General features: G+C 36.9%; 1 protein-coding gene across 11 annotated transcripts in view; it reads right to left on the reverse strand.

Annotated features, from left to right (window-relative positions):
• Positions 1-13,860: 13,860 nt before the first annotated feature.
• Positions 13,861-18,440, reverse strand: part of bt (projectin protein bent) — a 123,495-nt gene continuing 118,915 nt past the window's right edge. For all 11 annotated transcript variants that reach the window (XM_074102716.1, XM_074102713.1, XM_074102712.1 and 8 more), the window contains 4 exons: positions 17,913-18,030; positions 17,172-17,308; positions 15,590-15,759; positions 13,861-14,940 (listed from right to left, as the gene is read on the reverse strand). In XM_074102716.1, the coding sequence (XP_073958817.1) occupies positions 14,734-14,940; positions 15,590-15,759; positions 17,172-17,308; positions 17,913-18,030 (632 nt within the window). In that variant the 3' untranslated portion in view covers positions 13,861-14,733. The remainder of the gene's footprint in view (positions 14,941-15,589; positions 15,760-17,171; positions 17,309-17,912; positions 18,031-18,440) is intronic.

Below are 18,440 nucleotides of genomic sequence, written 5' to 3' on the forward strand. Positions count from 1 at the left end.
ATCCAGCTCCATTTACTTACTAATTTTAATAAGCCACAATACTAAATTTCAGTTAAATGGAACTAAATTAACTTAATTACGAACAAAGTAACGCGGATAATCATTTGTAATTTAATTGATTTCAAAACATTAAAAAATTAACTACATTTTTGAACTAACAATAACTCAGCCCCTCCACGCATCCCTTAGTCAGAATTCATAAAATTCATATGTATGGGTGAAGCCAGCGATCGCAGCGATGCCATACATTGTTAGCTCACTCATACATACTGTACAAACCAGCAATCCGCCCTGCCGACATGTCTACAAAAGATCGATTAAATAAAAGAGAACTTGAAGAAATGTTTGTATGAGATTCTACTCGTTATTTTGATTAAATTAAATCTTTGATTACTTTGACTTTAACTGATCGTTATTCGAAACTAGCATATCCCTCGAGTTCACCCGTGGTAGAAAAAAATATAGCTCAACTTATTACTTGTCAAGAATGCCAGGGTTATTTTAAACTGATAATATTGGGAATGTTATTAAAACACAAATATCATCATCTTTTTTTATCATCATCAGCTGAAGACGCTCACTGTCCAAAGCCCCACTTAAACGGCAACTCTTTACTTGCATCCACTGGTTGCCCATAGCCCTCGCATGTCATCAAAATAAAAAAAGACATTTATTTCTAACAATGTGTTTACATTAAGATTGTTTTTTGGAATCTTTTTGATGTTTATTCAATTCCAAATTTTGTTACTTTTACGGTCATCTCGTAAAACCTATATCGAAAATACAAACTGAAATACAGATGCACAAAAACAGAAAAATAAGACCAGCGCTGGGAATCGAACAGGTCCTCGGCATTCTGTGCCGTGTGCTATACGCTACACCACCGCTGGACAACGATACAGACACGAATTCCTATGCACCTCATATCTCAGCTTGTGTTGTTTTTTATTTAGCCACTAAGCAGCGACACTAGCGACATCTATGCCCTCATCGCCCTCATCGAGAAACTTTTTTTCTGGTTTTCTGTGCATCTATATTTCAGTTGTATTTCGAAAATGTGCTTACAGTTGTTGACGAATCTTCCCTTTATGTTAGCACTTGTATTAGAGGTATTCGCTCTTTCGTACAAGGTCGTGATTATCCTAAAGAATAAATTATAGAATTAAATTAATTAAGTACAACTAGATAATAAACTAGTCATCAATCCACCTAGTGGGAGGCCTGCCAACGCTTCGTCTTCCGGTTCGTGGTCGCCGAGGACTTTTCCCCCCAATGGTTATCTGTTCTTCGAACGATGCAACCCGCCCATTGCCACTTCAAATTGCATATTCTTCGAGCTATGTCGGTGACTTTAGTTTAAATATGGACGCAGACCGTATTGATTAGTTATTTATGCCTCCTTGGAGACAGACCAGCGTCATACCGGAGATGTACCCCAGACATCCCGAATAAACCGTTTAAAAAAGTTTAAGGTTAGATCTAAATTTTCGTCACTACTATTTGAAGAAAATCTCGAGTAGGTATAAAATAGGTATGCCAACCAAAAAATTGATCCTGAATGTTCATGAAGTAAAATATTGAGGACTTACGTGATTTGAAAGTGTATAAGCACCGATACAAAAAGAAGAGTGATGTAAACAGTCGAATAAACTGAATGGTGTTATTTGAAATTCGCATTTCGTTGATAAATGATTTCACAGCCATATCTTTGGAGATGAATAATAAAAATAGTAATTTAATTTCTTAAACTATACTTTTCTCTATAGTATTATTATTATTAAAGAGGAATAGGTATTTAAGCAATGGGCTGCCGAATTCTTACTATTGTTGCCTTAATGAGCAAAAAATGTAATTTATAGTACTCAAATGTTAAACAGGAAAATCATTCCAAAATATCGGAAAATTAGTACCTACAGATGCCGATAAACGATTTATTCCACAAACCATGAACAGTGAATGTCATGCCACCGCACCAACGCATGCGCAAGCAGCCCAGCTACGATTTTTTTGCGTATTCTCTATCATTGCGTGAAGAACGCACACCGCGCAGCTGTTAGTTCGCAATACTTGTAAGTAAAAACTCTCACAGCGCCGCCCGCGCATTATGAGTAGCTGAAAGCCGTGACGGACCTACTTCAACCGGTCCACCAATCAAAAGAGTTTTATATCGATACCTATTTAATTAAAACCAAACTATCAACTCGAACGACAGGGTTTTTTTACACTCACTTCGTTATGGATATCTATCTAAGTAAATAACGTTTTATAAGTGATTCGAAATTTTATGTTTAACTTGTGTGTTTTTCCGTTTCATATGGCAATGTAAATTAAATAACATAAGCTACTTAATTTATCATTTTAATTATATTATTACATAATCATGAACTTTTTTTGGCAACACGTATTTTGGTCATACACACAAAAACACAAACATCACGCCTCTATTCCCAAATAGGGTAACCGCTTCGGAGCCACTTTTTAGCAATTTTAGATTTTAAGTTTGACAAAAACGGTGCAATAGTGACAGGTTATATCGGATAAACATATTTTTTATCCGGTTAACAAATCTGTGAAGATCGATCTTACTTCGGATCTTAGGCCATAACGAAAATAAGAACGTTTTTATAGTAGGTACATAGTTAATGGCGAGTTACTTCCAAAATATGACCTAGACTTGGTGTTAAAATTTAGTTTACTCATCAGTTCCATATAAATATTTTAACATAACTAAACAAATATTATCGCTAAATCTAGATTTATTTTCCAGCAAGTGTCCTAAGAAATATAAAACTTACAAGAAATATTAAAAAGTGAACGTGCTGCCACACCTCGCCGGTCCTCACTAACACACGAAGGTCTTCCAATTTTATAATCCCCGGCCATTGACTGGCCCTATTGTCTCTGCCTACAACACGATTTAAAAAACATACAAAAAACGCCAATATTCCGTCATTGTAAGCCTGTCATTGATCATTTTTCAAAAAACCAAAAATTCCTCTTTCAAATTGAATTTGGGTTGAAAAGGGTATAAAGAAAGCAGGCACCAAAAACGTTGTCTGTGGTTTTTATTTTTTTTTTATGGGCAGTGAATTTGTATGGCGAAGTTTCGGAGGAAATGTGGGATTAGATCTTTTATTAGAGCTTTTATTAATATTTGGAATCGGAATTTCTTGTGCGCCATGTCTTATGTTAATTTTTTAAAGATCTTTTGTTCCGTGCATTAAAGGTTTTTAACGGGGGTCTCTTTGTTTCTGTAAAGTTAACACGTGATAAACTTCTCGACGGGCAATAAACTATTTTTTTATTTAAAACTAGTCATTACCCGTGACTTCGCATGCGTAAATCCTTAGGTCTTGCAATTGAATAGAAACTCCGGGATTTGACAAAAAAATACATGGAAATTTTCAAAAACTCAATCGTGAGTATCATTAACATTGTATAAAAATCCTCGCATCATATTTTAGCCCCCCAATTCTAATGCTTATTACAACGCCTTGAGGTTACTTACATTTTTTATAGTCTAAGTTGTCCTTCTATTTATTTGCCTGTGCGACTTTCTTATTTTTCCCATATTTAATAATCTTTTACGTTGCTTTTTTTTTAGATTTCAGAAAATTTAAAAAACATGGATGAAATTGGTAAAGTCGTTTTCAAGTAATGGCGTGACCAAGGGAAATGGGGATTAATTATCGGGTATAATTATACTACTATTTATTATTATAGGCAAGCGAATTATTATAATTATTGCATATAAGCGAAAAAAAGGGTTGATAAATTAATTTAGTGATTTTTAAAAAATCTTCATATCTAAGCTGTCTCTTTCTAAAACGCTTTTCTCTCTATGCGCTACTTGGGTGTGAAATCATGCGCATTTCTTAATCTAATCGTGAATTTCAAAACATTATGAGTAATTCTGTTATACATATGTAAAGGTAGCTTAAAAATGTTTATTCGTACGATAGCATGCATTGTCAAGCCTTGATTTGTATAATAAATAATCAAACACCCTAATTTTTATTTTACCCGTTTTGTTTTCTTTTTTTATTAATTAGACCTAGTTATTTATTTAGGATAAAATTAAAGGATTTTGATTACAAAATCGGCGCATTGTAAGATTAGTGTGGGGAATCGAATACACATGCGTTTTTAAATCAACGCGTGCTGCGCGCGCGCAGAATAACGACGCCGCGGGTCGACGCCATAAACTATTGTAAACGCGGGCGCAGCGTGGCGTGGAGACGACACTTCACAAATATGACATAACGACGGGGAAGAAGTAAATTCTCCTATCTCACACAGGCCTAACTTTACAGGAGAAGGAAAAAACTGAATATCTTTTTTTATAATTTTACCTTGATCTGATGTTCTGAGGGTTTGTTTGTATCTAAGTAGTTGTTTTTTTAAACTAATTATTATTTAGTAGTGCTACAGAAATAAAGTAAGTGCAAGTTAGAAGGTATTGTTCCTTGTGTTGTGTCGAGTATTTTGAATTAGACGATTTTCCACTAGTAAAGATTCCGTCAAATTCCTAATATTAGTATAATTTCTCTGTGTAAACAATGTTCTACAGCATCAAAAACCTTATCTTTATTTAGAATAATATCAATAAGTACTTATAAACATAAATTAAGCATGATTTTGTAAGATAGGAAGTATTGCTTATTACGAATCCCAAATTGAGTTCAAGTTAGAAGATTATTCAATGGAATAGGGGAAGAATTAGAAGTGAATATCTTAGCTGAAAATTTACAGAGCATACGACATAATAATAAATATCGTTTGTACATAAGAAATATATCAATAAGACGCCAACACCGTAATAATATCTTTATTGAAGATATAAACTTTAAACAAAATTACGATTTATTATTCTGTTAATAGACGATAGACTAAACGTTTAGGATACTTGGGTCCTGTGTCATCATTCATAAAAAAATCTTCTTTTTACTGCTTCCGATGGTTTTCCTAGCAAAATTAAGTAAACCAGAGTTATAGTTATTAGTAGGTAAATTAACAAATAACAAATATGCGAGCCTTTTAATAATTGAGCGCGAACCAGGGCTCTAGTGTTCGCAAAGAATTTCGTCTATTGGGAAAAGCCAAATGACTAAGTTAAAGATCGACGATGGCAGTATCATCTCATCGAAACCGGAGTTGTTGAGAGAGCTCGAAAGGTTTACGAACAGTTATATGCCTCGACACAGAAGCCGTTGTAGGTGCAGCTCAAGATACCAGAGCTAAACTAATCCGTCATTACACTGAAGACATCCCATCAGCTAGTACGAGATTAGAGTGGCTCTCAAACAACTTAAAAACAACAAGGCTCCGGGGGATGACGGAATCACGACAAAACTTCTGAGAGCGGGTGGTAAACCGGTACTTGTAGTCCTCCAGAGGTTATTAATTCCGTCATACTCAAGGTACCACGCCGGAAGCATGGCACAGGAGTGGGTGGTGCTCTTCTTCAAAAAAGGCGACAATACCTTATGAAGAACTATAGAACCATAGAGTGAGTCAGTATACAAGTATTTTCGAGGGTCCATTACGAATCGTCTCGAGCGAAGGTTTGATGATCCAGCCTCCCGAATAAGCTGGATTCTGTAAAGGCTTTAGCACCATAGACCACATTCACACGCTCCGCCAGATTATATAGAAGACCGAGGGAGAATAATCGTCCACTATGTTTAGCGTTGTGGGACTATGAAAAAGCCTCGATTCAATCGAGACCTGGGCTGTATTGCAGTCCCTTCAGCGATGCCATATTGACTATAGATATATCGAGGTGTTAAAGAGTTTGTACAGCACCGCCACTATGTCGATCCGGTTGCAGAACGAGAGTAGACAACCAATCCAACTACAGCGAGGTGTGAGACAGGGAGACGTTTTTTCTCCGAAGCCTGTTCACAAATGCGTTGGAGGACGTTTTCAAGCTCTGGACTGGAACAGGTTCGGCATCAATATCAACGGCGAGTAGATCACCCATCTTCGTTTTGCCGATGATATAGTCATAATGGCTAAGTCGCTGGAGGAGCTAAATACTATGCTCAGTGACCTCAGGTGGGTCTTAAGATGAATATGGTCAAGACTAAAAATCATGTCAAATGTCAATGTTACACCGTGCCGGTTATCGTTGGAACGATGCACTCGAAGTTGTTGACCACTATGTTTACCTTGTATAAGTTGACCAATTGGGTAGGTCCAACTTCGACAAAGAGGTCGCCCGAAGAATCCAACTCGGATGGGCAGCGTTCGGGAAACTTTGTATATCTTCTCGTCCAATATTACGCAGTGCCTGAACATTGTAATTAGGTATAAGATAAATCATCATAGGTATCTATTGCACACGTAAAATGAATGCCTGTCGTCCAGGTTCGCCGTTAGTAAGATCTTCTAACTTCAAAGTATTAACAATGCAACGTCTCTTATCTACGTTATATACGAAGATAGGAGGTATTTTTTAAACAAAAAAATCTACCTTGTAAACTTACTACCTTGTCATCTATATTGTAAAACTTACCTTAATCATTAACAATCCAACACAAACTAAACATTATTTTCTATTTTTCACAATATATTTCACGAGATGCACGTTAAAACTTGCACTTGTTGCTGTGATATTAGTAAGCAGCGGCGCGGTTGTGCAAACTGAGCGAAGCTAACACCATCTGTATAGATGGACTAGAACCTCCTAGACATCGCGCGATCAGCCGTCAAGACGTTACGCGGTTGTCAACTCAACACACCGTCAGTCGCGCGAGCGCAGCGGTCGAGTAAACACGTTTCGTTATGCAGATAGGAGATATTGTTAGCAAAAACACGCGCGAAACAGATAGGAGTAATTTCTTCAGCAGAAAGGAGTTTTTTTCATAAAAATGTTTACAAAATATAAAAGCTGTATTTTAAGAGCTATTTCTATTTGACAAAAAATCGCCTAAAACTTGACCATGTAGATAGGAGATCTTTACAGGATACGTAAAATAAAATTTTACATCTAACTACATTAAAAAGTCAATTTGCCCAAAAATGTAAGATAGGAGGATTTACTTCTTCCCCGTCGATAAAAATATACCTACTAACTAAATCGTACCGTCATCATCATCTTGATTTACACGTGTTGCTCCAGAACTCAAGCTTCCTATCATTAACAAGCGCTGTAGTTCCCCGCGGGCTCAGTGCGAATTGGGAACTTTACACACATGATCGAATTTGGCAGGTGTAAGCAGTTCTCACCGTAAAGCTCATAGAAAATTTAATTACTTAGTTGTTTTTTTTAATGTAGATACATACTTTAAGTTTAGGATAATTCAAAAAAAACAAATTTAAATAAGATGTGAGATGCTAAAAGAAATGGCTTTAATATTTATTTAATTATGGTTCTTAAGTTCGTATAAATTCATACAAAAATAAAAAAATGTTCATTACGATTAAACGACTCCATGCCGTTCTCGTTTCGACTTCGACATTCAAATAAGATACGGCAAAATTAAGACAAGCACGCACCGCGACGAACGTGCTAGGGTTCCGTCTGAACTTATATTTTGTTCATTAATCTGATGCTATTCCCTGGATTTTTACAAGCTATGTCCTCTATTGTCTTAAAATGTTTGTTCTTTTATAGTCTTTTTAGAGTCTAAAATTTAGACCAAATCTTGTAGTTTGAATTGTAGGTACCAATCTATTTGCTTAGATTGACTTTAAATTCAATTTCCCAAATTGTTATTTCAACTTTAGCTAACTTTTGTTGATTGCGCACGAATAAAATTTAGTAAAAATTATATGTCTAATGAAATTACTCCAAATGGCATTGGCAAAACATAGATGTGAAAAACAAAATGTTTTTTAACAACTGCTTAAATAAAAAAAAAGTATACTTAATTTTATTTTTTCTATACAGCCGATATTCAGTTCAGAAAAAATATAGTTCGACGGAAAATTTAACTTGTAGTATTTTTTTTATCTGTAAGTAATTATAATTTATTCACAACACAAGATCTGTATATCTGGCTCTTTCTAAAACGCTTTTTTCCATGCAGTAGATATTGCTATACTTGGTTGTGACGTCACACGTTAGTACTTAAATACAATACAATACACAATACAAATATTCCTTACATATATTTTTAAATATTTTGCTCTCTCAAATCACAGTTTAAAAATTGTATACCCTTCGATAGCTTTGACTTATATAATAAATAATAGGTATACAGTTCAATATCAATATATTGTATCAAATAAATGACAGAGAAAAAAAAACGAGTTTCAAATCGATTATATTTTGACAAGGAACCCTAAAAGCGAGAAATGATTTGATGTTACAAAACTGAGTTTAATACGTGCGCAGCCGCAGACGAGCCCGTAATTAATTACGCTCGGGTATGCATCTCTCATTTACAATATAAAATATATAAACTGACACCGCCAAGATCGAGCACGGGTAAACTATTTCCCCAAGGATTCGGAAAAAAAGGGGTAAAAAAGACGTTCTTTGAGTAAATACGCGTTAGCGCTCGAGATCGTATTCTCCATCCCTTTCTACTTTCATCCTTCATTCTTTCGTTTGATAGAAAGAAGGTGGCGAAAACGATGGTGATTGTGGTCTGGCTGTAGAAGAGGGTAGTTAACTTGACACAATAAAATAGTAATTATAAGACGCATTATTGTAGCCTTGTAAACCAAAACACTTTCAATTATCCGCAAAATTTGATTTTTAGTTGTGCTAGAACAAATACATAATAATTCCATATGTGCCATACACGATTTATGGGAGAACATAAAAAGTACGTGAACTGATTAGTGTCGCCATTTACCCTGGTAAAATTCCCATGGAAATTCTCAAACATTAGATACGTCACAGTCTTCTGTTGTTAAAAGATAAGTTAGTAAAAGCAATACAAGACAGCTAGTAGTACACAGTACACCACATTAATAAGCGATACAGAAAACAAGTAGGTACACAGAAAGAAAATTACAATTTAAGCAATAGGCGGCCTTATCGCTTCAGAGCGATCTCTTCTAGGCAACCTTTTTCAAACGAAAGAAGTAAAGACTAGATTAAAGCTACAACAAACTAAATACTAAGCACTGCAGTTTCCATTTTTTTATAACTCTTTATTGAACACCAACATATCGTAAGCAGTACAGAAAACACGAGTACCTATGTAGTGATTTTTCACAGTAAGCAATAGGCAGCCTAAATATTACCATGACCTATTTATCAACACCCCAAGGGCATCCGTCAAATAACTTACGATAATCGCTTTTTTCCCACAAATTGTCACCTTTGCATTAAGTGTCTTTACAAGCATCTGTGGTAAGTAATCACGCGCACAGCGATAATTGCCGACATCACACAACACTTTAATACTTAAAAACGGTATTCTTTAAAAATCCGAGCGCGCCTCGTAATAAGAACAACAAAACGCCTGGCATTTCGATTTTGTTCGAAAACGAATGATCCCGCGATAAATATTGAAATATGGAATGGATTCTTTTTTTTTTGTTTTGGGTCTTAATGGTCGGGCTCTGGCTCGGCCACGCTACCGTTTTATTAGCCATTAATTCTACGAGCTCTATTAGCCTGTGAAGCTGTGATATTCAATTTAATAGGCTTCGGTGTAACGAATCTCAAATTGTTGCGTGGTTATGTGGCCGTTGGGTTAGTTTTATAGGTTTGTGTTGACACGCGTAATGCGGAAGTTTCTAAAGCACAGCAAGAAGAATCGTGCAAGTTGTATTACATTGCGGCGCTCGGTTGGCCACTACAAACTCGTTGGCTTTACGGCCTCGCAATGTAATGCAACTTGCTCGATTTATCTGGCAAAGCTAAACTGAGATTTACTGTTGGCTTAAAAATATCAGTCGCCGTAGTGATCGTTTGTCTAACCACTCAATTGCTTTTGGTAACTAGAGCTACGAGTTCAACTCAAAATTCGAAGCAAGTGAGTCTTAAGGTCAACGACGCGCAAAATATTGTAAACTAGCGAGCAACCTGCTGCAAGGTTGTAACTTAAAAAAAAGATGAAAAAATAAAGATCTAAAATGAAAAGCAGTATTTACCTTACCTTTTTCCAAAACTACACCCGACCTAAGTAGAAATGCGTTGCTAGTTAGACTTATTTATTACATAACTGTATTGTGTATTAATTATAAACTTCCCTTGAAAAGTTATCTAATTGATGGTGAAAATCATATTTTAAAAGATCTAAACATACATACCTACATACAAATGGCGGGAAGAGTCTTTATTTTGTAATATAATACTAGATGTTGCCCGTGACTCCGTGATCCTATACTCAGACCTAACGAATACACACAAAAAAATCATAAAAATCAATCAAGCTGTTTCGGAGGAGTTTGGTCACAAACATTTTTGACTCGAGAGTTTTAAATATTAGAAGAAGATATAAAAATGTAGACGGGTGTGGCCTGTAATATGAGCAAATAATTAAAACATAGATCATACTCCTCAAACTGAACAACATCAGTTCAGCGACTTTTAAAAAAAATAGTTTTTTAATTTTTATTACACTTTTAAGTTTATTCGAAGAAGCAATTTAAAACAAAATGTTTGATGCTTGTAGCGTGACAGGTGACGTCAGTTGTGTTCTAGGATGGCGTACATTGATAGCAGTATTTAATTTGTATGAAAAAAGGAAAATTCAGACTCCATTCTTTTTAAAAGGCGCTGTACTAATGTTGTTCAGTTTGATGAGGACGATCTATGTTTTAATTTTTTGCTCGTATTACAGACCACACCCAAGGAGTATCTGACACAGACAGACAGAAGTAAAAGATTAAGATTTTCAGACATCTCTCATAGCTACTTTCATATCAAATTTCAAGTTTCTAGAACAGCCGGAGTACCCTATTGATTTTTGATCACTGTATCTTTTGTTGAGTTGACTAAGAAGTTTATATAATTTCTTCACTGTTTGTTACCCTTGATAATAATTTCAGCTACTTCAACGCATTTCTAAGAAAAAGTTTCTTGAAAGAGAGACAAACAGACAGACTGACAACAAAATATCCAGTAAGGGTTCTGTTTCTCTTTTTATATAACGTAACACTCAAAAATTTGTATAATTGTTCAATATTAGTTAAAAAAAACACTGCGAGCTAAGTATCGGATCAGTCGGGGGAGGTTAATTTATCTTTGCTTTACCCCGTTCACTTACAAAGCTGAGTCGAACATGAGTAGTTACAACATTATTTCAAACGCAACCGGATGAGATCCATCAGAATTCAACTAAACACAAATCATAGACAAATCCTCGTACATACAAAAACAAAAAAACCACGCTTTACATAATAACGAACGCGTCCAAACCGCTCCGTCATTCACTCATCGCCCGAACCGAATTAAAAAGTAAAAAGTACATCACTACAAACATATTTTTACCGGTGGACAAATAACGAACTAAGCATTCCACCTATCAAAAGTACGTTTCTCTTCGACGGTAGCGACACAGCAGACCGCAGCGTTAACTTTGTATTTTTACAAAAGGAACAACCCGTTCCGAGGATTTCATATTTTCAAATGAGAATTGGTTTTGAATAAGGAATCCGAGTTAGTGCTAAGTCACGTTCGGGACCATCGACCTTGGGATAAAATAGTGTTGTCTGTTGCAAAAAGAAATGTTACTTATAAGTATGCGTACTTCGTAGAGGACCCTATTGAACTCCGTAGGTAGTTATTCATATAAAATAAAAACTGCAATTTTTTTAGAGAAACTTATAATAGAACGTGCATTGGGTCAATTCTAGGGTAGGCAGTGCTAAAAGCGCCGCAGCACTGCGCTGACAACCTAGATTTGACCCAAGGCAGACCTATGAAGTTAAACTTACCTATTGACTAAATAAAATAAAATAAATAAAATATTGAGCACCTGGTAGAGCGCAGCGTAGGACGTCCACAGATGGACGGCTGACCACGTTAAAGACGCGGGTTCTCGGTTGGTGCAGGTCGCTTCCAACCGTAGCAACTGGGGGTATACCTATGGGGGAGACCTATGTCCAACAGTGGACGTCCTACGGCTGAGATGATGATGATGATCTGGTGGTGAATGAGCACATCTAGCAGGTGCAGCTTTGCAGGTGGTAGGACCTTGTGCAAGGTCCGCCCGGATTGCTACCACCATCTTGCTCGCTAATCCTGCCGTGAAGCAGCAGAGCTTGCACTGTTGTGTTTCGGCGTGGAGAGTAAGACAGCCGGTGAAATTACTGGCACTAGAGGTATCCCATCTTAGGCCTCTAGATTGGCAACGCATCTGCAACACCAGTGGTGTTGCAGATGTTTATGGGCGGTGGTGATCTCTTACCATTAGCAGACCCACTTGCTCATTTGCCATCCAATCGAATACAAAAAAACATATCCATGGACACCTAGCATCATATAAGTATCCAGCACCAAAGGATACGTTTCCAGTGTAGACGACGCGAAATATTTCTGTAGGTGGGTTTAGTTCCCCTGAACCTCCGGTAGATAATACGGGACCATTTGATTTCCATACGTTGATTGTACTGCAGTAAAGGCGTAATTACATTTTGTGTGAAAATTTTGAAAAAATCTTTACAGGGGCGTTCAGTCGAATTATATTATTATTATTATTATATTATAACAATAATAAAATAACCCCATGAAATACATACTACGGAATAACTTTAAGACATTCTGTATAATTAATACGTGTCATACTTCCTAGCGGTGACATGGTGTCGTATGGAATTCAAACTCACATCAAAAAAGTGTACTACACGTAGTTACTGAGGTTTTTAGAAAGATCTTTAAGAAACTCTTGACAGCTGTATCCAGTAAGTTTTTCTTCTGTTTTTTTTTTACAAAAAACAGCTTATCGCGTATGAATTCGCCACTAGAGGCGTTAGTGTAGCGTGAGGTCTCCGAAATGTCAAATCTCATAGTTTTTGGTGAGCTACGCGGTTTATTTATAATTAGAATAATTTTGTGAATATTATAATATCTGAAATTAATTATGGCAAATATGCGTTCCGGAGCAATGAATGTCTGTGTTTTGAGACAGTTTTGTCTTTCAGAAACCTTTGTCCTCCCTTTTTCCGAACAAAACAGGGACTATGCAACACTGTGGCATGCTCGATATTTTTATGGTACGGTTTAAGGTGTATTAAATATGATTTTAATCTAAACTTTGTTTTCACGCCCGTAATAACAGACTTTGAAAGCCACACTTAATAACCTCACGCAACAGTGCGCCATCTAGTGAGACAAAAAACGATAGCCCTCATTGGTGCTAACCCTTACCCCTCGCCGTTGTCATATGCCTGGTCATTCTCTAGTTTTTTTGGAAACAATTCGATATAAGGCAATTTTTTGTATACGGCTTTTACGTGTAATTTTAAGAACCTATATTTTCGAATCCACCAAAATTGGGTTCCGGAAGAAGCTTAAAAAAATACCCTAAATAGGCGCCTTTTTTCACTAAAAATGTTATCAGTTTGGTGGATTATTGAAGAATATATTTGCAGAGTACGTGACCTAATATGTAATGCAAAAAAATTGCTTATTTGAATTAATGTTGATTTTACTTAGAGCGAAGGTGTTAGGTGACTGGAGTGTTATGTAGCGACTTTAAAACACTCGTGCTTTTGCAAGAAGACTTGAAAAAGTTTAGACCATTTTAGCTAGCAATGTGGCAACAGCTACACCACCGACTACCGTGTAAAACACATTAACATTATTTGATATCTCGTCGTGCTACGTGCGTGGAAATCTATGAAGGATTGTAACGTGTTGCACGACAAGACGCCGCGTTGTAGCACAACGCGATATCGTGTCTATGTGTAAGAGCCCTAAGGCTAAGGGGCGTTCAAATAAAATAACACTAATTATTTTTAGATACATATTTATTTATAAATTACGCGGTCACATGATATAAATTAAATTATGTACAATTAAATAATACAGTTAAATATAAAAATAATATTACGGACTCCGGCCAAGTCGCAGGATCGTTCCGCGGATACTTTTGGTGGCTTTGAAAATATCCAGGGAAGGGTCCAAACGGTCGTCGAAGGCCTCGGACAAATTGATTAAATTTCAAGCTTAAATTCGTTTAAAAGGAAGCTGCGTGTTAGGTGAACAAATAACGTAGTTGCAGGATAACGTCGATAGAATAGAATAAAATAAACGTGAACAGTGACTAGAGTCAGGCGTCGTAGGGCGTAACACTTAACGATACTTAATAAATTAATAAAATTTATTATTATATAAAAAAAACTCCTTCATACTTAGACTCCGAATTGTATAAAAATCATCCAGTTCATCATTGTTGCAGGTCAGTCATATCAGGGTCGTATCAGGGCCGTGTGCGACGACAGCGCCACATAGCGGTGGCAACTATGGGCATTATCGGGCATTATGTTGGCACAACTGTCAAGCGAGAAGCAAATATACATCGTAATAATTTCATCAGAATGTCATAATATTTATATATTGTATATTAGACAATTATGACAATTACGTTGACATTGTTGTTTTCAGTTAAAAATTAACTTGCTTTAACAGAAACGTGGTTTAATTTCATTCTTGTTTCCACGATACTTTTGGAAAACTGCAAAATTTGCAGTCACTATTCTCGTTACTGCTTTTACAATTCATAACAACACATATCTATTATTTAATGCAAAACCGTACAATTAGACAGCTGATGCCAGCACCATTGTCGTCGTCCCCCCCTCACGGTCCCAATACTCGTATATTTAGTTCTCGATGACGTTAAGGTAGAAGGCGGCCTGTGAGTCGCCCTTGGAGCCAACGGCACGCGCCGAGTACTGTCCGGCGTCGTCCCCGGTGGCGGCGGCGATCTGCAGCCGGTACCGCGCCGTGCCCTCCATGGTGAACCGGTACCGGGGCGACGTCTCGTCGATGGGTTTGCCGTCTTTGAGCCATTGGAGCTGGAGCGGCGGCTGCGGACGGAAAATGAGTGTGAGGCATTTGGAGATAGACAGTGGCGTGCATTGGCACAATTACAGTGCGCATTAATTAAGTTAGGCTACAAGTCAACTCCCCATTGTTTAAATTGTTTATCTGTAGCCGACGCAACTCCCTTTATTCTAAGTTGTGTAAACCTGACAACTGTGATGATTATAATTAAAATTATTACTATTATTATTGTTTAAAATTTTATCTTATTATTGTAAAATTGACATGTAATATTTTAAATATAATTATGACTGTGGACAATTCACTACGTACCATTAGCCAAATAAGTGGTCTATCAATTTTTAAACAAGCCCCTATCAAATGAATATGTCGCTAAAGTCGAACTTTCAAGTTGACAGACACGTCTATTGGCATTATTGTTTTATGATATGCAACGATTATCAACTTTAGGGTGGTAGACCACATATATAAATGTTAAATTCGCACGCCGGATTCCGGTAGGATATACTAGATACTAAATACTGTTATATTATATTCCACCTGTTGTAAACATTTTCAACGAATAAATTATCATTAATTAATTAAGTCGCAATTTTTGCAATGGAAACTTCCATGTGCTCTCGTCAGGTATCGAATCGGCAAAGTCGTCCATATATTGTGAAGCCAAGCTACCTTGTCGAGCTCTGCGGTGAAGACGGCCGGCTCGCCGCCGTTGACGGTGGCGGAGGCCGGGAACTGCTTGTACTGGGGCACGGCCGGCGTCTCGCCCGGCACCGCCACCACCAGCGAGCACGACGAGAACGACTCGCCCGCGTCGTTGAACGCCTCGCACGTGTACACGCCTGTAGCAAAGTAAATACAATAACTAAAAGGTAGTGCCACCAGAGTTAAAGGTCACGTACACAAGAACATGTCTTGTACTGACGGCGGGATTTTGACGTTCACTCATTCATTCAATTCGGTCATTCTCCTTTTCAACCGACTTCAGAGAAAGGAGAGGCTTCTATGATCGACTGTATGTATTTTTTTATGTATGTTCACCGATTACTCCGCCAATTGTGGACCAATTTTCAAAATTCTTTTCTTATTTTATGCAATCAGCTCTTCATGTAGCTGTGTGTGTAATCATTCACTTCAACTCTCGTCGTATACAAGATATCTTGTTTGTCGAATACTCTTGGCAGACTGTAAATAATCAGCGTTTTAATGCCGTCTGTTTCGGCAAGTTAAAGAGATGATGCTCAGGGTTAAGTTTTTAGACAATACCGATGGTAAATCTAGCGTGCTCCCAATGAGGGCTATCGTTTTTTGTCTCACTAGATGGCGCACTGTTGCGTGAGGTTTTTAATTATGGCTTTCAAAGCCTGTTATTACGGCGTGAAAACAAAGTTTAGATTATTCATATTTAATACACCGAATAACCTACATAAAAGTATGTCAACAGTGTTGCATAGTCCTCGTTTTGTTCGGAAAAGGGAGGACTTTAAAGACAAATTGTCTCAAACCAGACATGAAATATTAAATAACATAGACATAATTAATTTCAGATACTGCAAAATATTCACAAAATATTCTAATTTTAAATAATCCCGCGTAGCTCACCCAAAAAGAATTTGTCATCGGAGACCTCACGCTACACTAGCGCCTCTAGTGGCGAATTCATACGCGATAGCCCTCATTCTTGCAACTTGTTCTTTCAAATAAAATGAAAAGAAAAAAACCGGATACGCTCGAATTTTGTCCAGCGAAATGGTCCCAACTCAGCTGGCTGTCAACTTCTCGGCGCAAATGTTGAGCTTCCGTTGGAAACCATTGAGTGCATAAATACTTAAACAAACGGAGCACCTGAAATCGGTTAAAAAGAAAAAAAAATTTGTTTTTTTCACCACGCATGAAATTTTATAAAGAATATTTGTATCGAATCGTATTGTACGAAATTCTAGAAATATTCATTTTTATTTTTATTCAACTGGCTTTAAATTCTATCGAACTCAATGCTTGTAAAAAGTTTCTCTTTTACGCCTGTAGAAAAATATTAGCAAAACAACTGATTACGAAAATTCAATTCAACTACATCAGGCATTTTATTTTCGTTTCAACTTTAAGTGTAAATTTATTAGTTATATAGTCATAGTAAAAAGTATATATTACTTATATAACATTGTAGTTAAATATAACTATATTGTAGTCCGTAACTTGCCAAATGTGTTGGGAAACTGTAAATTAGGTAAAGACATTATTTATAAATAAATACCGGCGTCCTCTGGGAAGATCTCGGCGATATGCAGCTTGTGGATGTTGGCCTCGCTGGAGTACTGGAAGTCTTTGCTGGGCTTGATCTCCTTGTTGTTGTGCAGCCACACCACGTCGAAACGGTCGGCTCCCACAATCCTGCGCACACGACAACCATCACTAAAAGTCATTTCTAGGGATACAATAAGATAATATCGATATTTATGTCGAAGGGCTTAAAGATACCGGTCGGTATTCGATAATATGCACTTTCAATAACGTCGCTACCGATAATAACGTACAGACAGTGAATCAGAAAGTTGATTAAAGTTGAGTACTTAAATAAGAAATAAAAATAAACACCTGCAAATGAACTCTTTTCTCGCAGAATAAACTATAATTCACTCCACAAGAAAAATTATATCAACAACCATAATCCTACCGGCTGTCCGCCCAGAGACTTTTTAAAGAGCGTAGCTAAGCACTTTTAAAGAGCGTAGCTAACACTTTTAAAATAAATCCTGATTATCTTGCTTTTTCAATTAGCCATAAAAACCATTTGTAAAACCCTTGTTGAAAATAAATAATTGTGAATTGTTTTTTTTAATTAACTTCTGTAAACTTCAGTAAGCTAAGCTTCGTAAGCTATATAAATACTATTTTTTGCGTCAAAATACGAGGGCAAAACATATTTAGTACGTCTGTAAAGTAGTTGGTCCTATGTGTGTGGTGTGTAAACAAAACAGGGTCGCAATGTAAGTACCTGCAGGAGAGCGTGATGGCGTCTCCGTCAGTCAGTATCTGCGAGGCGGGATGGTCCACGATCCTGGGCGGCTTGTCGCCGGCCTTCAGACCGGCCGCGACCGCGCTGCCGTCCATCGCTGGAATAAACGGCACACCGCTCAGTATATAATATGTAACGTTTTGCAATTAATTTACTAAAAAAAATGTAATTATTTCAAAAACAAAAAAAAATATTTTTCATCACACTTGCTCGTAAGCAGTGTCCAAAACATACCGGCTAACTTATTTCAAACCCCCAAAATAAAACTCAAGGACCTTTTTTGCGTAGTTATGCAATACAGCTCCTGAGCTGAGCAGCAGCCCCCGAGGTGCGCTACCGTTATCGTCAATTTTCGTAAAAATATTTTTTTCTTAAAAATATTTATGCAATTGATATATGTATTTACTCACTTATGTGACAAAAAGCATGACATGTCGCACGGTCGGTACTAGAATTCCGAACAAAGACTCATTAAAGCCCTCACTTTGCCTTTGACTTCGGGCTTCT

This window comes from Choristoneura fumiferana, chromosome 19 (assembly GCF_025370935.1).
Source record: "Choristoneura fumiferana chromosome 19, NRCan_CFum_1, whole genome shotgun sequence".
NCBI classification, from domain to species: domain Eukaryota; kingdom Metazoa; phylum Arthropoda; class Insecta; order Lepidoptera; family Tortricidae; genus Choristoneura; species Choristoneura fumiferana.